This window comes from Diabrotica virgifera, chromosome 1 (genome assembly GCF_917563875.1).
Source record: "Diabrotica virgifera virgifera chromosome 1, PGI_DIABVI_V3a".
Taxonomy (NCBI): Eukaryota; Metazoa; Arthropoda; class Insecta; order Coleoptera; family Chrysomelidae; genus Diabrotica; species Diabrotica virgifera.
The window spans coordinates 297,982,561-298,007,506 of record NC_065443.1 but is presented as its reverse complement, the minus strand read 5'-3'; the positions used below and the strand labels follow the sequence as shown (position 1 = coordinate 298,007,506).

General features: G+C 33.4%; 1 protein-coding gene across 2 annotated transcripts in view; it reads left to right on the top strand.

Moving 5' to 3' along the window:
* LOC126879167 (RNA cytidine acetyltransferase) overlaps positions 1–18,758 on the top strand; it is a 29,180-nt gene extending 10,422 nt beyond the window's left edge. The window contains exons 4-12 of one of the 2 annotated variants that reach the window (XM_050642185.1): positions 2,557–2,829; positions 5,025–5,255; positions 9,686–9,979; positions 12,019–12,287; positions 12,656–12,888; positions 14,428–14,600; positions 16,289–16,671; positions 18,529–18,575; positions 18,627–18,758. In XM_050642185.1, the coding sequence (XP_050498142.1) occupies positions 2,557–2,829; positions 5,025–5,255; positions 9,686–9,979; positions 12,019–12,287; positions 12,656–12,888; positions 14,428–14,600; positions 16,289–16,671; positions 18,529–18,553 (1,881 nt within the window). In that variant the 3' untranslated portion in view covers positions 18,554–18,575; positions 18,627–18,758. The remainder of the gene's footprint in view (positions 1–2,556; positions 2,830–5,024; positions 5,256–9,685; positions 9,980–12,018; positions 12,288–12,655; positions 12,889–14,427; positions 14,601–16,288; positions 16,672–18,528; positions 18,576–18,626) is intronic. The other variant, XM_050642184.1, reaches the window with a different exon arrangement.
* Positions 18,759–24,946: the final 6,188 nt, after the last annotated feature.

The following is a 24,946-nucleotide window of genomic DNA, read 5'->3' as shown; positions in this document are numbered from 1 at the left end:
GTAGCATCTTAGAGCCCTCAATCTGAGAGGCAACTGAAGGTCTTTGTTTGTAAGCAGTGTCTTCATTTTTATAAATGCTTGCCTTGCAGTTTCAATTCGGACTTTAATTTCTTTGCTTTGGTCATTTTTGTCATCAACCCAGGTTCCCAGATATTTGTATGTCTTTACTTTTTCTATTTGGGTTTGCTCTAGTATTAACCTTTCATTTCCATGTTGTGTTTTTGAGACAATCATAAATTTAGTTTTTTTCTTGTTTATTTTGAGTCCATATCGAATGCAATAATCGTTAATTCTATTTAACAATTCTTGTAGCGACTCAAGGGTGTCTGCCATTATAACGGTGTCATTAGCGAATCTTATGTTATTTACTGTTCTTCCGTTTATAGAGATTCCATCACTTAGTTCCGCTATCGCTTCCTGAAATAGGGCTTCACTGTACACGTTAAGCAGTAGCGGCGACAGTACACAACCCTGTCTTACCCCTCTCTTTATATCAATATTCTCGGACTCTTGTTCGTCTATCTTTATATTGGCCTTTTGATTCCAATACAGATTGATGATAATTCGTAAGTCTCGTCTGTCTATATCTCTGTTTTTCAATAATTCTATTAGTTTTTTATGTCGGACTCTGTCGAACGCTTTTTCGAAGTCGATGAAACAGGAATAAATATCCAGGTTCATATCTAAGCATCTTTGAGAGAGGACATTAAATGCAAACAATGCCTCTCTTGTTCCAAGTCCTTTGCGGAACCCAAATTGGGTATCATCCATATCATTTTCTAGCTTTCTGTATAATCTTCCATGAATCACCTTTAGAAATATTTTGAGGGTATGGCTTATTAGTGATATTGTCCTATAGTCTGAACAATCTTTGGCATATATTGTTTTAGGTATTGTTACAAAGGTGGATACCAACCATTCCTGAGGTATTTTTCCGGTTTTATATACTTCATTAAACAGATCCAGTAGTACAGGTAGAGTTTCATCGTCTAGACATTTCAGTAATTCTGCAGGTATTTCGTCTGGACCTACAGTTTTTCCGTTTTTTGCGTTTCGTATTGCTTGTTCGATTTCCTCCATTATGATCTCTGGTCCCGTTTCGCTATCGATTTCTTCCGGTTCTTGTCTATTATCCTCAAACAGATCTGTTACGTACGCCTTCCACTTTTTTAATTTCTCTTTGACTTCTATAATAATGTTTCCATTTATGTCTTTAAGAAGGCCATCTTTCTTTTTTCGCTGTGTATTTGTGATTTCCTTTATTTTCTTATGCATATTAAAGCTATCATGTTTTTTAGAATATTCCTCTATTTCACTGCATTGATTTGTCAGCCAGGTGGATTTGGCCTCTTTTATTTTCTTTATTATTAACCTCTGTATTTCTTTGTATTTTGCCTTATTCCTGCCTTTATGTTTTCTTCTTTCCTCCATTTACTCTAGGATTTCTGAAGTCATCCATCTCTGTTTTTTTCTTATTTTTGTCTGTCATATTTTCTTTCCTGCCTCTACTAACGTTTCTTGTATCATGTTCCATTTGTCATTAACATCTGTTGTCTTTATCACGTCTTGTTTGATTTTCTTTAAGTTATCCTTTATTTCTTGTTTTAAACTCTGACGTATAGGTTCTTCTTTTATCTTTGAGACATCGAATCGTGGTATATTTGTTTGTTTTTGGATCTTTTTTAATTTTATCTTCATTACGCCTACTAGTGGATTATGGTCTGAATTTATGTCAGCTCCGGGGTATGTTCTCACAGACTTTATAGTGTTTTTATATCTGGATTTGATTAAAATGTAATCTATCTGGTTTCTTACAATGTGATCTTCCGAATCCGCCGGTGATTTCCAGGTATAAAGTCTTCTTTTAGGTAGTTTAAATAATGTATTCATGTGTAAGGTATTATCATGATACTATAAATAAAGGGTATTATCAGAAAAAGAATAACATTATAAAAATTTTTTGACACATTTACGTAGCGAAAAATCGTACGGTGGGGTAGTAGTCACATCCGTTTTTTTTACAATATTAACTTAGTTTAGACGTTGTTTTGATTAGAAATTTTTGATTTGATTCGTATGCATATTCTTTCATTTTTCCGACTGTAACATATTCTGTCAGCTATTCACACTTCTTCTTTTTGCATCATAATAATGAATGGGTCTTTGCCTGTCTGGAAATGTCCTTTCATTCAAATCTCTATCTTCTCCTCCATTGTCTTATATTCATGGCTTTCAGGCCATCTTCCACGTCATCCAACCATATCGTTCTGGGCCTTCCTTTTTTCATCTTCCTATCAGCTTCCATTGTATTTTTTTACTGTTATTGCATCTTCTTGTCTCTGGACATGTCCCAGCCATGACAGTCTTTGACTTTTCACAAATCTTACAATATCATACCCTCCATTCAATTCATTAATCTCGTCGTTTTGAGTTATCTTTTTTTGTCTAATCGATGTTCTGTAGATATCAATTTGGTTTGAATGTCTAATAATTTCAATGTCATCAATATATGAATATTCCCTGATATAAAAACGTTAATGTACAAAACATTTTTAGTATATCCACCCAACTGACAGCCACAGATTATCTCAAGCGGAGCTACTAGTTATAGATGAAGCTGCAGCCATTCCTCTGCCATATGTTAAAGCTATGCTGGGTCCATATTTAGTATTTCTCGCTTCTACTATAAATGGTTATGAAGGAACAGGTAGATCATTGTCTCTAAAGCTGTTAAACCAACTAAGGATTCAAGCTGCACCAATAGGAGCTAACACGAATGCAGTCAATAAGAAAGACTCTGGTGCTGCCACAGGAAGAACACTACATGAGGTAAGAAACTCTTTTTATTATCGTAGATTTATAATTTTATTCTTACAAACTTCTTAAAACAATGTTTTTATGCAATTGAGTGAAAAATCATCATCATCATCAGTAGCTCGACAACCCCATTTTTGGATCCTGGCTTGTTCTAGGATTTTCGGCCAGTCTGTTCTGTTCCTTGCTTTGTTTTTTCAGTTTTTAATAAGTGTTTTCAAATCTTGTTCCATGTACCTAAGTTTGGGTCTTATCTTTGACCTTTTCCCTACTGGTGTCTGCCTCATTATATGTTTTGGTGTTTCAGTCTCCCACATCCGTTCAACATGGCCCATCCAGCGCAGATGTCTGATCTTTATGGATGTTATGACGTCGGGTTCGTTGTATGCTGCGTATAGTTCAAAATTATATCTTCTGCGCCATACGTCATTTTCCCCATGCACCCCCTTATATACGTGTCTAAGGATTTTTCGTTCAAACGTACCTAATAGGTTCTCATCGCTTTTCGACAGTGTCTGTAGAAGGCCAGGAAAGTGATTTGCTGAATGTTGTATACGAGAAACTGTCATAAGGTGGTTCCTGTATGATTTGGGCATACATTTCCACGGATGGGAAAACTAAGATGGTTTTCATACTTGGTGGAGGACGTGGAGGAGGTTTAACGGCAGATCATTACATCAGAGACACTTTGGAGGAGCATGTGCTTCCATACGCGGGATTTATTGGTGATGCCTTTATTTTAATGCACGATGCCATACTGTACGAGTCACCACCACCTATCTGACTGAGATTGGTATACCTACAATAAATTGTTGTTCTGAAGCTATTTTCTTGTGGCATTTTTATAATCAAGTATATTTAAATGGGAAATAAGCCACAATTTTACCTAAAAATGATTTTATTAACGTTTCGACGACCAAGTCGGGTGTCGTTGTCAAAATACAAAATAATACTAAATAAATAAAAATGTTGTTGCTTAGTAAAAAATTCTTCTAATAATTTATTTAATCTGACTCATTTATATCGGCAATTCAGACACGTATTATACATTTTAAAGTAGACGACTTTAAAATGATATTGCCAATATTGATGAGTTACGTTCCTGGGACGACTTTACTAAAAGATAGTTCATTCGATTACATGAAATCAATCCCAACTTTAAATCAATTTTGTTTATTATTAATAATTTATATTATTAATAATTAATTTAAAATAATTTCAATTAATTTAAATCAAAAAACAAATCAACCAATAAACATGATTTCATGTAATCGAATGAACTATCTTTTAGTAAAGTCGTCCCAGGAACGCAACTCATCAATATTGGCAATATCATTTTAAAGTCGTCTACTTTAAAATGTATAATACGTGTCTGAATTGCCGATATAAATGAGTCAGATTAAATAAATTATTAGAAGAATTTTTTACTAAGCAACAACATTTTTATTTATTTAGTATTATTTTGTATTTTGACAACGACACCCGACTTGGGCGTCGAAACGTTAATAAAATCATTTTTAGGTAAAATTGTGGCTTATTTCCCATTTAAATATACTTGATTACAATAAATTGGTCTGCATTGAGCCCGGACTTAAATCCAATAGAGCATGTTTGGGTTGAGCTTAAACGAAGGGTTTGGGACAGAAATCTTGCACCAGGAAGCATACTGGAATTGAGGGCTGCGCTTAATGATGAATGGGAAGCAATGCTTCAAGAATTTATTAGAAAAGTAATACTATCCATGCGAATTTGATTGAAAAATGTAATTATGTGTAGGGGGTGATAATATCAAATACTGAAAAATAAAGAAATTCGTTTTGCAATTGATGATTTCTCTGTTCATATTGTATTTCTTGCGTTGGTTTCAATGATGAATATTTTGGAAACACTGTTCGTATTGCATATTGTTTTGATAATGAATCCTCCAAATATTAAGTTGAATAATAAAGTTATTGTTTACACATTACATATTTTTATTTTCATACATCTTACATTGAAATAGGAGGTGTAATCTCAAATCTTGCTTTTGAGTCAATTATTTTGCACTCGAGTGTATATCCATGCTTGCTAAAGAGATATGTTGCATCTGTTTTATAATAATTAATAGGCTATTTACTTAGGAACAGATTGTTGCATCTTATAATTGTATTTATTACTTTTTTTACTTTTAATTGTATTTATTACTTATTACAAGTTAATTTTTTTTAAAGGTAACTCTGAATGAGTCAATTCGTTACAAACCAGGCGATGATGTAGAAACGTGGCTGGTAAAACTGCTGTGTTTGGATTCGACTTCTGTCTCGCCTATATTATCCGGTTGTCCTCCTCCTGACAGTTGTGATCTGTACTATATCAACAGAGACACTCTTTTCTGTTACCACAAAGCGTCGGAAGAGTTTTTGCAAAGATTGGTAGCATTGTATGTTGCTTCACATTACAAGGTAAGTGATAATAAGGATATCGATGGTTCATACAGCATAAGCTGGGATGAAAAGTTCGTAGACTGACACATAGATGGCACTACTGATATTAACGCCATATGATTTTTAGTCAAAAGATGCGTGTATAAATTTGACAGCTGTCGGAACTATTAGTTTATGAGATATAGCATTGTGAGTGAAGCAACTTGTGTTAGTTTAAAAAAAATGGATAAAAGTAATTTCTTCTCTTAATGAAGCATTGCTTTTTGGCAAAAAAATACTGTTGAAGCCAAAGCTTGGCTTGATAAACGATATTCAAAGTCTGCACCAGGAAAATCAACCGTTGATAAGTGGTTTGCTAAGTTTAAACTGGGCGAAATGAGCTACGAGGACGATGCACGCAGTGGACGCTCCAAGGAGGCTGTTACCGACGAAAACGTTAATAAAGTCCACAAAATAATTTTTTATCACCGTAAAGTGAAGTTGTTCGAGATAGCTGAGACTCTAAAGATATCAAAGGAAGCTGTTGGATATATTATGCATGAATGTTTGGGTATGTAAAATCCCTGTGCAAAGTGGGTACCGCGAGAGCTCACAACCGATCAAAAACAACAACGAATTGATGATTCTGAAAATTTTTTGAAGCTGTTCAATTGTAATAAAACCGAATTTTTGCGCCGATATGTTACAGTGGATGAAACATGGTTCCATAATTTCACACCGGAGTCCAATCGACAGTCAGCCGAGTGGACTGCACGTGATGAACCGACTCCAAAGCATGGAAAGATGCAACAGTCGGCTGTCAAGGTTATGGCGTCAGTATTTTGGGATGCATATGGTATAATATTCATCGACTATCTTGAAAAGGGAAAACCATTAACAGCGACAGTGGCGGCGCCTGGTGTAAAGTATTGGGGGTGCACACATAATAGTAAGAGATAAAAAGCCCTTGAGGCCCTATTTCCCTAGGTAAAATTTTTAGAGTGTCGTCAAACTGTAAAAATCAAAGGACATTTTTAAAAAATTGCAATAAATAATGTATTTTATTTACTTAAAATTATAATTTAGTGTTTAAAAGTTACAAGCAAGCTTTGTAACGAAAATCAAGTCGCCTGTTATTTTTTTTTTAGATAAATTCTGCAATAACCAATTCAGTAAAATTTGAAATTTCCTGAATTATTTCTTTTTTGAAAACATTGTGAGTGCTGTTAGTCGATCCTAGCCCATAGCCATTCTAAGGAAAGTTCTGGTTTTGATAAGTTTCAATGCAGAGAAACATCGTTCTGTTTCTGCAGTTGTCTGTAGTTGACTGACATCGTAACAAGTAATTGAAGAATTCAAATTATTCCAGAAAAATCATCTTGTAAATTATTTTCAATCAAAAATTCACTTAAGTGGACTCTTCCCGGATAGTTAAAATCGGATCTTCTATTTTGTTCTTTATAATTTCTCTTCTCCAAATATGTAGGAAACATGGAAAGAGGTAAAAAGTATTGATAGTAGCACCTACACAATCAGTAAGTTTTTTCATAAATCTCCATATTAAAAAATGATCATTTATAATCCGGACCTTTGCACTTTGGTAGGTATATTCGTAATTAAGAAATTTGATAATTTTTCTTCTAAATACTTATAAAGAAGAAAATTTAATTGATGTTAAATATTCCACGCTAATATTCATATCCACAAATCCCTTCATGCTTAATATTGTTCCGAAATTCGAACTTCGCGAAAACAAAATTTAAATGTTCATTATATGCGTTGTGCACGTTAAAAATTCCATACGATCACAGTCGATTTGTGCTCTCGTGGCTATCTAAACTTGTGGGCTATAGCGGGAAGAGGGGTGTCTGGTGAGTTGTATTTTGCCTTATGATAAAGCATTGATAAAGTCATTGGGATAGCAGGCCCCGTGAGAGCGGTGATCGAGACGTTCTGTCTAAAGCCTCGCATTCGTGAAGTTTCCTCGTCGAAATAGAATAAAAATAATTAAATATTACTTATTACTTATAAACTCCTTGGATCTGTGGTTTGTGATTTAAATTACTGTATAGTTAGATTAAAATGTTTTTTATAGAATGATAGAATTTACATATGAATGTTTCTCTAAAAATAATTTTGGGGGTTCACGTGCACATGTGCACTTATGGAGAAACCGCCACTGAACAGCGACTATTACACTGCGTTATTGGAGCGTTTAAAGGACGAAATGGCGAAAAATCGGCCCCATTTGAAGAATAAGAGAGTGTTATTTCATTAAGACAACGAATAATTACACAAGATCACACATAAATAAAAACGATGGCAAAATTTCATGAATTGGGCTTCAAATTGCTTCCGCAGCCACCGTATTCACCAGATATGGGCTCCCAACGTATACCAGCTGTTCGCTGACCTCAAGAGAAAGCTCGCTGGAAAGAAATTTAGCACCAATGAAGAGGTAATCGTCGAAACTGAGGCTTATTTTGAGGCTAAAGACGAATTGCATTTTAAAAATGATATTGAAAAGTTGTATGACCGCTAAAATCGTTATATCGCCCTCGAAGGTAACTATATGAATAATAAAATAAAATTTTATCAAAAATTTTTTTTCTATGTTAGCCTACAAACTTTTCAGCCCACCGTTTATAGTGATGATTCTGCAATGATTTTAACATTTAAAGGGGCATCCATAAACTACGTCGTAAAAAATTTGGAGTTTTTAATACCCTCCCCCCTCCGTCGTAATTCGTCGTTTACAGACGAACCCCCCCCCCCCCATGTCGACGTCGTCATTGCAATTCACGACCCCCTTTCAGTGATTTAAAAAAATTCAACGTTATTTCTGTTTTTTTTTAATCAACCTTGAAACTTTATTTGCGAATGTATCATAACAAGAACAATTAAGGGGGTAGGCGCAAAATCTTGGTCCAATGCTATTTAAATGCATTCTTAAAACTAATAAATATATTTGAAAACTATAAACGCAGAATGAAAGATTACATTATTACCGAGGGCTGAAAGTCCCTTGGAATAAACAAAAAGATTCTTTTGAATGAAATTTTTGAACTTAAAAATCAGACTAAATATTCTCTTTTTTTATCGCTGTAACTTATTAAAATAAACAGTATAGATGTTTTCAGAAACTTTTGGCCCTCGGTAATAATGTAATCTCTCAATCTCTGAGTATTCGAAAAAAATGAATGCATTTAAATAGCATTGGACCAAGATTTTGCCTATAAATCTTCTCTAAGCATACATACGACTTACTAACTAAATAGAACACAATATTTTATTTCCATTAATTCTTTCAGAACTATTTTTTCACTCACAGTATGCAGCACATAAATGAACTAACAATTTAATATTGTTTGCTTCCAGACGTTGTTCTGTACTGTATATATAGAAGGGCTTGTTTAAACCCAAAGAACAATGTCTTATTGTTTGTTGTCCTGTACAAAAGTGCTAAGTAATATTATTTTAAGGCTGTGACTGATAAAAACGAAATGTATCCGATAAAAGTATCTACGAGAGAATTCTTTTTAATTTTAACAAAGAAAATTCTTTTAATTTCTATGAGAAAATTATTTTTAATTTTTATTCGTAAACGTTTTGTTTTATTTTCAATTTCATTTCAGAAACTATACGTTTTGAATATCTGATACTTTAATGCTGGTAAAAACTAGTAAAAAATTATATTTATAAGGGCAATAGCGACAAATTTAAATATACCAATATATTAAATGACGTCGAATGTGCACTCATACTCTCACCCCCTGTCGTATTTCGTCGAAATAAGCAAGCCCCCCCCCCTCCCTCTTCTCAACGACGAAGTTTATGGATGTCCCCTAATTTATTTATGTATCGGCATGTAAATACACTACTTATACATGACATAATCAGATACCACCACATATAGATACGTGTATATATGTATGTGTGTATACATATACATACACATCCCATCCAACATTTTAATTTATTTAGTTTTTATTTTAATTTATTTACAATTATTTTTACTAAACACTACTTACACTAAAATATAATTAATTTATATAAATATTACATTTATATTTATATTTCCCGACTTACGAAGCGTACAATTTTATACCCGGTTATTATTCAGACTGTATAATACAAATTCTCTATTTAAATACTCTAATCTTCTCTCGACTACTATCTCTATACCAGAACATTCCAAGATCTTGTTTGGAATAAGTAGAAGTTTTGCGGAGACATTGAGGCGGCTGTAGAAACGCCATACCTTAACGCAGATAGTCGAGCGTTGTTTACTTGGGGGTTCAGTTACTTGAATTATCTACTAGGGGGTCATTGATAGGTAGCTAATGTAACAATTCACTGTATAGTTTTTAAAACTGCAAATTTTAATAAAGAATAGGCCAATGTCAATAAATATGACAAATAGAAATAATAAGGGTAAGTCATCTGATGAACTTCAAAAACTTTTTCAGAATACTCCAAACGATCTCCAAATGATGTCAGACGCACCAGCTCATCATCTCTTCTGCCTCCTAGGACCTGTAGATCCCAAGAAAAGGACATTACCAGAAGTATTAGTCATAATTCAAGTCTGTCTCGAAGGTGAAATATCAAAAAATTCTATCCTTGACGGGTTCTCAAGAGGCAAAAGGGCCGCAGGGGATTTGATTCCTTGGACAATTGGTCAGCAGTATCAGGATGCCGATTTTCCTAAGCTAGCAGGGGCTAGGATAGTTCGAATTGCCACACATCCTGATTATCAAGGTGTAAGTAACTTTTATTTAAGATCTAGCCCAATAACCGTGTTTTGTTCAACGTCGATTTTTTAACGACGTTCGGGGTATGCCTCTCAGAGGAAAGGGGGAAACTTATATGCAAGCGAAAGTTGGTAACAACGCATTTATAGCAGAATACTCAAATCATATGTTTCAGTATTGAATACTTTATCAAAATAAATTATAATAAATTACGGAATTTACGGAATAAATTACGGAATTAATTATAATAAATAAATTAAAAATAAATGGCACGGTAAACAATCCTCATTTTTTAATATGTTATTCCTTACAAAAAAAACCTTTAATTAAGCACAAATAATTAAAAATCGTAAATTTGGGTCAAAAGTTATTAACTTTTTAAGAATTCCCATAAGAGCCCATGTTAAAATTTAACTTTGACCCTTAATAGTAATTAAACGGCACGGTAAAACAATTTTTAAAAAATCAAGTCTTAGTTTTTTTAAGTAAACTATAACATACTAAAACTTCATGCAAATCCTTAATTCTTTGCCGAAAGTGTAGAACGTCGTTAAGTGAAAACTTCTTTAGGGACGTTGTGCAATTTTTGGATAGGGGAAAAAGCATTGAATTCGCGACCGTCATCGCTTATGCTATATATAATTTGTATGTATATATAAATTGTATAGAAATATTTAAATTTAAAATAAATGTAAAACCTATTTTTGGATGGGGAAAAAGAATTTATTTCGCGACCGTCATCGCCAAAGTCATCTCTTCGACGAAATAAATTTTGTACGTATATATATTAAAGTGAAAACTTCTTTAGGGGCGTTGTGCACTTTTTGGATGGGAAAAGTATTAAATTGGCGACCGTCATCGCTTCGAAGAAATAAATTTTTGAAGTGAAAACTTCTTGAGGGTCGTTGTGCACTTTTTGGAATGGGGAAAAAGTATTAAATTAGTGACCGTCATCACTTCGACGAAATACATTTTTGAATAGAAGACTTCTTTAGGGACGTCCAGCCCTACCGCTTCTTGGTGAGTCTGACAGAAAACTAGGAAACCACATTTACTTATAAACTATGATAGCCAAATAATTTATGTCAAGCTGCAGTGAATACGGAGTTAAACTTGAAATCTACTCTGCCGTGTTCGCAGTATTCAAATACTGTCCACAGATCTTGCTTGTTTTTGCGCAAAACCATGCTCCTTTCAAGATGGCTACCATTACGTCACTTGTCAAAGACTGACACGTCAAAGAACACGAAAGTCGCTTTTAAAAGCAGTTTTAGATTTTTTTAATGTCCTTTATTTAGCTTTTTTTTTATATAAATTAAGAAAGTTACAACTATTTGGAGAGTTAGTTAAACGGTTTTCTTTACTATAAAATTGTTCGGAAGCTATTTTCTTGTGGCATTTTTATAATTAACTATTTAGATGGGAAATACCCCACAATTAAATTAAAAAAAATAATTTTATTAAAATAAATTTTTCAACGTGGAATGAAGTAAACACTTCTGTTGTATGTAAACTAAGTTGGTCGTTAACCTCTCACTAGAACACAAGTACCTTGTGCAATTTTCGAGCAGGGATGCAATACATCCACATGTGATCTTTAAAATCTTAGGACATCGACTTAATGTCGACTACTTTTTAATATATAATGTAACAATAATGTAATTTAGAGGTTTTTACACCCATTGAAGTGGCTAGTTACAATTACTTGTACACTGAAAGTTTACACTGATGATGGTCAGTTTGACCGAAAACGTTTTGTACTTCCACTTCCTTGTGGATAAATTTTAAGAATTTTAATAAATTTATATAGCTACATACAACATAAGTGTTTACTTCATTCCACGTTGTTATATCGAAGGTATACAGCCAACTACAGGGTTTACCATTTTTAAAGTTTAAAATAAATTTTTATTTTTAATAAAATTATTTTTTTCAAAAATCTAAAAATTTAAAATGGTTATTCATTTTTTATTTTTTTTTTCAATTTATTGTGGCTTATTTCCCATCTAAATAGTTAATTACTATAAAATTGTTTGATCTTATTTTAGATGGGCTATGGAGCAAGAGCTTTAGACATCCTCAAACAATATTATGAGTTCAAAATTCCCAGTTTAGACGAAGATTCTCAACTGCCAAAACAGGAAATTGATAATGTTGAAGACTCTGAAGTTGGTCTATTAGAGGAGACTGTTGAGCCACGAAATTCACTGCCACCATTGCTGTTCAAATTAAGCGAAAGACCTCCAGAGAAATTGGACTATCTCGGTGTATCGTTCGGACTGACAGAGCAGCTTATGAAATTTTGGAAAAAGGCAGGGTAAGTTAATCTCTTATATAAAAATTAATCCCTATTTCCCTGTCATGTCATAACTTGGGAACGAGTTACCGATTTCATTCATATCTTTTTTTAGAGGAATTATTTAAAAAATATTATTTAAAATAACGTTGTTCTGTACCTATTTCCATTTTTTAAAATACATTTCAAAGCAACACAATGTACCTATGTATCTAAAAATAATATTGTTGTATGTACTTATGTATGTTATGAAATAAGAAATTTATGACTATGAATCTGCAATCAATCACAAACAAGTCTGGCTAATTGGCTCTGCCAAAGCCATTGTTCAAAAAAAGTATTGCCAACATTGTATATTCCACAATAACCTCCTTAAATAATTTTTCTAGGTATATTCCTGTCTACCTTCGACAAACTACAAATGATTTGACAGGGGAACATTCGTGTATAATGTTGAACGTGTTAAACACTGAAGAAGTTAAGGAGACTGACTGGCTAGCCGCTTATTGGACAGATTTCAGGAGGAGATTCGTCAACTTACTGGCCTATCAGTTCTGTAAATTTTCTCCAAGCTTGTCTTTAGGAGTGCTATCAAATAAGGCAGTCAAATTACGAACAAAAGGTAAAGTATTAACGTCTAAAATTATATATGCAAGCTAAGAACACGATATTTTTCTATATATGTTCAATTTTCACATCCAAAAAATAATCTTATATTTTTTACTGTATGAAACCCACAATAGGGAACTTGTACATTTTTTTTATTACATAATAATGATCAGATTATGGTTATATTTAGGTATATTCTTCTTCTCCTTCTTTAGTTTATTGGCCTCCACCTACTTGGGTATTGGCCAGCTCATCGTCGCTGAATAAGGGAAAAATATTTGTATTCTAATGACATTTATCATATGTCATTGTAATAATATATACAGTCGGAAAAATGAAAGAATACCCATGAACGAACATATAAAACACGCTGTATTATCTTGTCACCGTGTCACAAAGAAAATTGTCCAGTACAAGTACATGTAACAATAATTATTACATGTACTTGCGCTGGAAAATTTTTTGTGTGACACGGTGACAGGAAAATACAGCGTGTTTTATATGTTCGTTCATGGGTATTCTTTCATTTTTCCTACTGTACCAGTTTGTTGAGATTAGAGTTTGATACAGTTTTTGAAGGAAAGGAAAGAAGGTTTACTATGGGAAATAAAACCATTTTGTAAAAGTACAAGTTTTCTATGAATAGTTCAAACGATCAAAAACACTTGTGACGTCACATAACTGTATTTTCTACTGACGTTTATAATGTCTAATTTAAAATTATATACAAATTTTGTTTACTTTGTTGGTGCAGAATGTAAACATATAACCGGATGACGTCACGACGCGTTTTGGGTTGCCTGGTATAATTTGAATTTTTAATCGTCTTTAGGGGCCAAACGAAAAACAAAAAACTTTTTTATCTTTGATACATGTTTTAAATTATGTTCTGTTGTGATTTATAACATTTTTTTCGAATTTAAAATTTTATGCAAGTTCCCTATTACAATCCTTAGTTAAATAATTGTTAAGCCAATGCCAAAGCCTGTTTAATAGTACCTATTCATCCCTACCCAATACAGACAATAATAATTATGCTTGGACATTGCGAGAGAGGTAACTATCTCATTTTATCGACACTTGTTGAAGGGTGAACTCATCGATCTTGTGTTTACCTGATACTTTCTTTTGAGCTAAATCTCAGTACCAAAAAGGAACATTGTGATTAGTAATCTCTCTCTCTCTCTCTCTTTCTCTCTCTCGTGTGTTAGCTTACGTTTGGCAACACATCTCCGCAAAATCAGACAGTAATCCGATATAAAATAACCGTTAAGAACAATTAAAACTCGTGAACCAGTTTAATCCACGAGTGAAATGGCATATGTGTTTAATCAAAACGCGATCAGTAGTCAGTGACAGGATTTTGGTAAGACTTTTTATAAACTTCAATATTGTCTGTTTATCATAATCTCTATAAATTTTCCATTTGAACCAGCAAACATCACAGTCCACGCCACATGAAATTATATTAATAATTTCACATATTTACATGATTTTATCGTACAATATGTTATTTATGATTTAAACAATAATAATTATTCTTTGCTTCTAGATTTAACTAAGACGGAACTGGACATTCACTTCATGAAGTACGACCTCAAACGTCTGGAGATGTACAGCAATAATTTGGTTGACTATCATCTCATCATGGACTTGATGCCCACTCTGGCGAGACTCTATTTCCTAAACCAGTTGGGCAGTATCCAAATGTCTGCTGTTCAATCGGTAGAGTATATTATGAAAAAAAATTAACAATATTAATAGCAAAATAAATAAAAATAAATTTCGACCACGAGTCAGGATTCTGTTAACCGAGATACGATAGTACCAAGCGGCGCCGCTAGGAGGAGCACTCCAACAATGTGTCTCAGAATACTTTAACGAAACGTGGTCATTTTGTACTCTAAACCGAGTAAGGTATGAAAAAGAAAAGAAAATAATCATTTTCGTTTTGATTCAATTTGAGTCTCTTCTGACACCGTGTTTCGGGATCTCTACCCCTTATCAAAGAGGCTATGCAAGTAGACTGAATTGAATCAACTCGAAACGAAGAAGAACTGCATATATTAAAATATCTGCAGCAGAGTGTGGTTAGACTGTCCTCTAACGGGGAATGACAAAATAAATAAAAATAAATTTCGACCACGAGTCAGGATTCTGTTAACCGAGATACGATAGTACCAAGCGGCGCCGCTAGGAGGAGCACTCCAACAATGCGTCTCAGAATACTTTAACGAAACGTGGTCATTTTGTACTCTAAACCGAGTAAGGTATGAAAAAGAAAAGAAAATAATCATTTTCGTTTTGATTCAATTTGAGTCTCTTGCCATCCTCTGACACCGTGTTTCGGGGTCTCTACCCCTTATCAAAGAGGCTATGCAAGTAGACTGAATTTAATCAACTTGAAACGAAGAAAAACTGCATATATTAAAATATCTGCAGAAGAGTGTGGTTAGACTGTCCTCTAACGGGGAATGACAAAATAAATAAAAATAAATTTCGACCACGAGTCAGGATTCTGCTCAGGAGAAAATAATCTAATAATCTAAATAATTTAATTAAACGAAAACGATTATTTTCTTTTCTTTTTCATACCTTACTCGGCTTAGAGTACAAAATGACCACGTTTCGTTAAAGTATTCCGAGACGCAGTGTTGGAGTGCTCCTCCTAGCGGCGCCGCTTGGTACTATCGTATCTCGGTTAACAGAATCCTGACTCGTGGTCGAAATTTATTTTTATGTATTTTGTCATTCCCCGTTAGAGGACAGTCTAACCACACTCTGCTGCAGATATTTTAATATATGCAGTTCTTCTTCGTTTCGAGTTGATTCAATTCAGTCTACTTGCATAGCCTCTTTGATAAGGGGTAGAGACCCCGAAACACGGTGTCAGAGGATGGCAAGAGACTCGAATTGAATCAAAACGAAAACGATTATTTTCTTTCCTTTTTCAATATGAATAGGCATTTTAATAGTAACAAAAGTTACAAGTAGGGTTATTTGTCTCGTTTATTTTCATGTTTTGCTTTGTTTATTTCTTTCTTTATTTATCTTCTATATTGCTTTTTGTATAATTTTCTTTCGTTTCTGGTTCCGATTATTCCGTTAGTTTTTTTTTGTTTAGTATTTGATCTAATATGAATGGTTTCACAAGAAGAATATTGTTACATATAAACTTTGATGAAAGATATATTTTCGTCTTTATTCTATTTTCTTATTTGTTTTCTTTTCATCTATTTCCAAATTTTGTATTTTAACTTCCCTTTTATATTTACATTCATATAATTTGAATATGTTCTCTTTTTAATTCTCTCCTTGCGTTTATTTTCCAGTACTTTTTGTGTTTTTTATCTTTTCTTTTTTATACCTTTTTCGTTTCTATTCACGTTTACTCAAAACTTACTTTTATATAGGCAATCCTGCTGGGTCTTGGTCTCCAACACAAAACAGTGGACGACTTAGCCACAGAACTAGATCTACCATCCACCCAACTTCTAGGACTGTTCAACCGCTTAATCAGACGGCTCAGTCAGTACCTCAACGGTGCTTTGGAAGAAGATATCGAGAGGAAGCTTGCGCCAAGGAAAGATGCGGAAGATCTGAAGATGACGCCGTTCCCACAGAGCGTCCAGGACGAACTCGAGCAAGCCGCCAAAGAATTGAAGAAGAAGCAGAAGAAAGAATTAGAAAAGTTAAAGAATGAGAACTTGGAACAGTATGCCATTAAAGGGGGAGAAGGCGAATGGTCGAAGGTGCTGACGGGGAAAGGAAAGAAGTCTATCGTTACTGTTAAAAGGTATGTTTCTTTATTTAAGTATAAATATCATACTTTACTTCATAAATAATAATATAATGATATATAATAATAATATCATAATTAACTTAAAATAAAATAAAAGTTTAACTTTGACACCCTGTATTTCGGTTATTATCAACTTTCGTACTAAAGTAAGTTCGCTTAAATCGACGTATTTTAACCTACGGTTAAGCTATGGCCCATTCATTGGCAAACAACCTGTATTTATAATAAGTCCAAGAGAAGTGTATTCGAATATAACAAATCAGAGTATGTATGTTTCGTGGCCTTAAAAGTCATTTGAAATGGTCAGAGTCTTCTTCTTCTTCTTGTAATAGGACTATGTCCTGTTTCTTCTGTTACAGTCTTTGCTGGGATCCGGAGCTCCAACTCTCGTACCATCGTTGTTGGGGTCTTCCTATGGGTCGCTTGGTGTTGGGCTTCTGTGTTTTCGCCCATTGCGCCATACGTTCAGGGTCCATCCGATCTATGTGGTCTCTCCACATGCATCGTCGCGCTCTTGTCCATGTCACTACGTCTTGAACGCCTAGCTCTCTCAATGTGTCTTCGTTTCGTATTCTATCTCTAAGTGTGATACCTCTTATGGATTTCATCTCTGTTGTTCTCATTATTTGTTTGGTCTTTTTTGTCTCGGCCCTTGTCTCAGCTGCGTATGTCAGTACGGGTCTAACACATGTCTTATAAATGCGGACTTTGCTTTCGGTGCTCATATATTTGTTCTGCCAGATTATATCCCTCAGGAAACCAGATATTCTCGCTGCTTTCGTTGCCTGCTGTTTTGATTCTTGCCACAGATGCCTGTCGCTAGATATTTCCACACCTAAGTATCTACAATCCATTACCTGTTCGATTATATGGTCGTCCACTACTAATTTACATCTAATTGGGTTCCTGGATATTACCATCGATTGGGTTTTCTCTTTGGATAGTGTCAGGTTATACTTTTCGGCGGTTATTTTGAATTTTTGTAGTAGGCGTTGTAAGTCATCTTCGTTTTCGGCTATTAAGATTGCATCATCTGCGTAGCAAAGTATTCTCATGGTTCGGTTACCCATTTTGTATCCCTGATTCATTATGTTAACACTACCTATAACTTCATCCATTATTAAATTAAATAGGCATGGACTACTCAATTCTACATCAATGGTCAGAGTAAAGAAGTGTATATACTTATTATACGCAAGAGAGATAATTCGAAGAATAATCGAAACAATCGAAAAGATCTAATGAATATGAATATCACAATAAAAAATTGAAGAAAAACCGATGGCCAGACACTATAGGATAGGGCCAAAAGTACAAATATACGACGAAGATAAAAGAGAATAACGTCAAGGACTGAGAAGAAAGAGAAAAATAAAATGTAACGATCATGGCAGAAGCCGAATGACAACAAAACAAAGTGTTGTAAATACTGCGAGAGACGATTTTCCAATGAGAAGACAGATCAGTGGGAAGACCACGAAAATGATGGAATAACGAAAGAATGGCACATTGAAAAACAGACAAAGTCATGTCTACACACAAAAAAAACTCTTTCAAGAGATGTAAATGGCTTATTATTTTGTATAATCAGCTAGCAACCGGGAGAAATTTAGTAGAAACCTCGGGAGATCACATTGGACAGTTTGAGAATCTTCTGGCTGAAGATTTAGGTTTCATAAACCTACCGTAGAATGTCCTCGATGAGTATTTTATAATATTGGAAGAAAAACAAATTTGAATGCGAACCGGATAATCTCATTTTCTATGTTTTTGTAGAGTAAAAATGTCATATATTTTCACACTAATGACACACCCTGTATAATACATTAACTAAATATGTATATGTTTTAGTACATCTGATTTACAAGACGAATGAATCCTAGTTGTTAAGTAAAAAGGTAAATGAAATGATAACTTATTTTTTATTTACTACTTTCTTTTTGTTTTAGTGGGGAAAAGCGACTACACGAGACGAACAATACGGAAGGTGAAGAAACAGAAGTGAAAGTGAAGAAGAAGAAATTTAAAAATAAGAACAAAAATAGAACGTTATAAGTATAAATATATTTTTGTTTTTTAAATATTGTTATTAGTTCTGCCTTGACCTCTAAGTCATTTTTAAATATTTTCCTGTTTCCTTAACATACAACAAAATAACTTTTGTCTAAGAATTATTTCATTTGCGTTTACTAAAAATAAAATTTACGAAAAGCATTGAAGAAAATTACTTTCTGCAAAAACGGAAAATCAGAATTAATAAAACGAAACCTCACCTTTAACCTGAGGAAGCATCAATTCCCACAAGTCACAAGTGAACTCAAACAACATACTTAAGTGGATAGAACAAAACCATTTTAAACTCTTAAAGTATCAAATGATGAAAGGGTTGCCAATGCGAGTCCATTATACAATTGGATATGGTAATTGAGTCAATACTCGCAATCTATAGTTTGTATTTTTTATTAGTTGTTATGTAATCATGGGGCAACCGGTTTCGAGTCTTACAATATATGACTCATCATCAGGCCCAGTACAAAAAGTCTTCTCTATACAAACTACAAGCTAAAAAACACAAAACGAGAGACATGTACACATATATATAAAACATGAAAAACAACTTTGTCTTGGTTTCAATCACATACAATAAAGCCAAGCAACTGTTTGTATTGAACTCAACAGTCCATATCATGTAAAATGAGACATTATATCATTGGGAGCGACCAATCTGATGAAAAGTGCTTGGTATATAATTTGATATATATGCTACCATCAATCCTTAACTAGTCAAGGGTCGATGGAGTCTTGGTAAAATAGTATGCGATCAAAAGACATAATACAAATTTTCTTTAGTAAACGGTATCTACTTACATAACAGCCATAGAAACTGTTCCACAGCTAAATATGTACCTGGAAGTCACCAGCCCCATAAGAAAAGTTGACCAATCAAACAGCCCTTAGTCTCTCTAGAGATTGGTCAACTTTTCTTATGGGGCTGGTGACTTCCAGGTACATCTTTAGCTGTGGAACAGTTTCTATGGCTGTTATGTAAGTAGATACCGTTTACTAAAGAAAATTTGTATTATGTCTTTTGATCGCATACTATTTTACCAAGACTCCATCGACCCTTGACTAGTTAAGGATTGATGGTAGCATATATATCAAATTATATACCAAGCACTTTTCATCAGATTGGTCGCTCCCAATGATATAATCAGCCCTATTCTGTAACTTTTAACAAATCGAATAGAAATGACCAAGTCGAATCGTAATTACCCAAAATCGAAATGTTTGATATCTATCGCGTCATTTTTGTGTTTGGATCGGTATTCTGTAACTCATATCGTAATCGAAATATCTGACTTCTATTTCACGCGGTTCTGAGGAGGTGGCAACCGCGCAGTATCCAGCGAAATTGTGTTCTGTGACCTATTTTGTTACTTGAAATATGACACCGTTGCCATTTCTTCAATGTTTTCATAATTTCTTCATACTATCCTCAAAGTTTTGAGAAGTAAATAAAATATTCGTGTAAATACTGGATGCAAAAAGCTCAAAAGAGGATAAATGGTTTTAAATTAAAGTTAATTAAAATTGATATAAAAAAGAAGATAAACTGATAAATAAAAAAGATAAGTGAAGATAAGAAGTATAAATGCTTGTAAATCAAAGATATTTAAATTGATGTTATTAATTCATTATTATTATTAAATTATTTAAAATTGATATTACTAATAATATGCAATCTTTAAGATTCGATTCCAGTTGAAATAACTGCTAAACAGCTTTTCCCAAAAATGGCATCTTTTCTATAATTTGTTCAGACTATGAGCGTTGACTGATAAATATACAAGTATACTGGTATAATATTTATTTATCAATTAACGCATAAGAAGTCTATCGTATGCTATTCTTGTGCATTATACCATTGATTGCAATTGTACAAGAAATATGCGAACAAAATATGGCAACAATGTGAATGGGAAACATTCAGACGCCAAGTAGCAAATAAATAAGGTTAGGTCCAATTATTCATACTCGTACATGTCTAAATGAAATATATATAGTTCTCTAAACAAATAACACCACAGACTAAAAATTTAGCAGCTAAAAAAAGGTACAAATACTATAAATAATTATAAATAAGTAGTATGTAATGAATTATTTTTATATATAAAATATAAACGTCAAAACAAAACAAAATGCGCTTGCGTCAACCACAATTCCGATAATCGAAATCTCATCTCGACAGGGTAAATGCTGTCGAAGTGATTTCTATTCACATTACGATTGTAGAGATTCCGAAGTAGTTATGGAATACGGATTTGGACTATTTCTATTCGACTTGGTCACTTCTATTCGATTTTACTGACTTCTATCATCGAAATGAGTTACAGAATAGGCATGATTGTCTCATTTTACATGATATGGACTGTTGAGTTCAATACTAAACAGTTGCTTGGCTTTATTGTATGTGATTGAAACCAAGACAAAGTTGTTTTTCATGTTTTATATATATGTGTACATGTCTCTCGTTTTGTGTTTTTTAGCTTGTAGTTTGTATAGAGAAGACTTTTTGTACTGGTCCTGATGATGAGTCATATATTGTAAGACTCGAAACCGGTTGCCCCATGATTACATAACAACTAATAAAAAATACAAACTATAGATTGCGAGTATTGACTCAATTACCATATCCAATTGTCTTAAAGTATCATTAGAAAATGGACATAACGAATGGAACCTATTTGGACATACTTATTATGCAAAGAAGACAATCCAAAATACTCCGTATGATAACACATACACCATGGTATGTTCCCAATCAAACATTACATGAAGACCTAAAAATAGATTATGTTAAGGGCACCCGAAGTCCCATTTATAGTCCAGGGACCAAAGCTTTTCACCTCGCAATTTTTACAGAATGGATCAATTTGCTTGAAAATTTGAGAATAAGTCGTGGATAGTCCATGGATCAAAATCTATATGATGCTGACAGGCGCTTTTACCATGGGGGTGGTTGCCACCCCATCTCGGGGGTGGAAATTTTTGATTATATTTTGACCGCAAAAGTTAATAAAAACATTCATTCTAAGCATAAAATGTCCTATACATTTTTTTGATAAAATTAATAGTTTTTGATTTATTCGCTATCGAAAGTGTTAGTTTTATATCTAAAAAATCAATGTTTTTCGATGGTATACTCATTTACGATTCACTCAATTTTTGCCGTAGAACAAATTTTATCAAACCAAGTTCTTAGGAATTAAATTAACTACAATTTCATATTTAAACATTTTTTTCGTATCTCTGATGCTAATCTTTCTTTTCTGAAGAAAATGGCATTTTTTTACCAAATTGTAAACATTCGTTATTCGCTTTAAACTTCAGTTTTTTAAAACTAATCATTCTAAGCCAGTCAAACTTCTAGAATCTATTAATAATACATAAATAAAGAAGAATAAAAAAATAAGGCCAATGACTAAAAACACCGCTAACTTACATTATTATGCTTCCAATTAAATTTCTCCTTTTTTTCAAAAAAAATATATTGATTTTTAACCGTAACTTTTTTATTTTTTATCCTAGAAAGTTCGTTAAAAAAGAATTTTGTAGGTTTTTACAAGATCTATTATACGGCTATTAATATTAAATCATTTTAAAATGCTCAGTCACAAAAAGAGGTGGCACTGAAAGGGTTGGTAAACGTGGTTTTTGCATGATATTACAAGTTTTAATTGTCAATAGCTTTCTCAATTTTTGCCGTAAAAAATGTTTGCAAACCAGTTTCTTGAGAATTAAATAAGCTACAATTTCATATTTAAATATTTTTTCGTATCTCTGATGCTAACCTTTCTATTCTGAAGAAAAAGGCATTTTTTACCAAACTACAAAAACTCGTTATTCACTCAAGCCGATCAAACTTCTAGAACCTATTAACAATACATAAATCAAGAAAATCAAATCAGGTCAATGACAAATTTTAATCAGGGTGGTGATTAGGGGGTTGTTCACGATCACTTTTTTGCTGAAAAAAATAAGGACTGACATTCTTTTCATTATAAGTCACTTAATTTTTTTAGCTTGAGATTTTTTTTATTTCTGGAGATACATATTTTTAAATACTTTAAATTAGATTCAACAAGGTATTCTCGAAAAATGCATAATTTTCCCGTCCTTTGACTTTGAAACTACAATTAGCATTTGACGAAGAAGAGCCAACATATAATAAAGTATAGCTCGATTACTATTGGTCTTAAAGAAAATAAAAAAAAACGGTTTTATTTATTTTTTCAAAAGGTACATTTTTGTTAAGTAAAGTTGTTTTGATAAAACGAAAAGTTTTTGAGTTATTAGCACAAAACTGATTAAAAATATTGATTTTTTCGATATAAAACTAACAGTTTCGATAGCGAATAAATCGAAAACTATTAATTTTATCAAAAAAATGTATAGAACGTTTTTTGCTTAGAATGAACGTTGTTACAAACTTTTGCAATTATAATATAATAAAAAATTTCCACCCCCGCGATGGTGTGGCAACCACCCCATGGTAAAAGCGCCTTTTGGCTTGATATAGATTTTGATCCCTGGACTATCCACTACTTATTTTCAAGCAAATCGATTCATTCTGTAAAAATTGCGAGGTTTTGTCCTATTACTTGGACTATTAACGACAATGTTAACATTATGTCACATAGCTCTGTAACCAAAGCACTTAGAGACCTAATTTTTTATTTTGAAACTAGATGCATTGTTTAGTCCTGCGTAGATTTCTGTAAAGTTAGAGTGAAAGAAACATTTATTTTAATTTTTTTTAAATACTCTTACAAAAAAGTTTAGATTTTATTTTTTATTTTACTTGTTTTTGTACATTTTTCAATAAAACTTTACGCGGGACTTGATATTATCGATCTACAACTACTGTAAAATATTGGACGTTATATAGTCTAAGGATCCAGAGATATTTGACATCAAAAGTTAAAAACCTAGTAGCATCTAGTAGGTATAGGGCCTTTCATTCACAGTCATTTGTTTCGAGCTTCTGTCATGTGTCACATAATATTAATGTATCTACGTCATACGTTATTGGCATATACCAATGATACAAACAAAAGACGTATGACGTAGATATATTAATATTATGTGACACATGACAGAAGCTCGAAACAAATGACAATCGATGAAAAGCCCTATTCGGGAAATCGCAAAAACGTTAAACACTCTAATGGGCTATAAAGCTACCGGTACAGGGTAAGTTGGTACGGGTACCGGTACATTCAAAAAACAACTAATTTTGTAACCATGGATATTTTCTACTATAATGTGTTATACAGAATAAGCCAAATAAAAACGGAACATATGCAGTTAATACAGTGTATCGGAACTGCATTTGAAATAGTCGACCAATATAAAAGTTTGACACACATAAATAATAGCAACTCAACTACCTGTCTCCTTTTAGGCTAAGGCTACGCCCAGACAAGCGACAATTTACGGCGACATAAGAGCAGTAAAATGAAGCGGCAAAATGGGTCCCGCGGTGAGTGTAGTGGATGGCCAGACTGAGCTGTAAAATAACGCGCAACAACATCGAACGGGCCCATCTTCGGCGTCGTGTCGCAAACGAATGGACCTGGGTCCAAATTTGTAGCTCATCTAGCCACAACCACGACCAAAACACTGTATTTACATCTCGCGAGACGCCGTAGTTTACATCCTCGTCTGGCCATGCTTTTTACTGCAGCTACTACCACTTCATTTTACTGCTGTTACAGCGCCGTAAGAGCAGTAAAGTGAAGCGGCAGTAAAAATCATTACCAGATGGGGATGTAAATTACGGCGTGTCGCGAGATGTAAATACATTGTTTTGGTTTTTTCGTTGTTGTGGTTAGATGAGCTACAAATTTGGACCCAGGTCCATTTGTTTACGACACGACGCCGAAGATGGGCCCGTTCGATGTTGTTGCGCGATATTTTACAGCTCAGTCTGGCCACCCACTACACATTTACATATGTGGAACTTTTATATTGGTCGACTATTTCAAATGTAGTTCCGATACACTGTATTAACTGCGTATGTTCCGTTTTTATTTGGCTTATTCTGTATATCGTTGGAGAGAGAAGATTTCAGAGAATAATTTTCAATCATAACCCAAAAAAACTTTAAAAATTCAATTTTCGGACTTTGTCTTCCCTTAAAGACATCATTTAAATTCAAAGCACGATAATAAATTAGAAACCCACACAGAAAGCTGGTTCACCCACT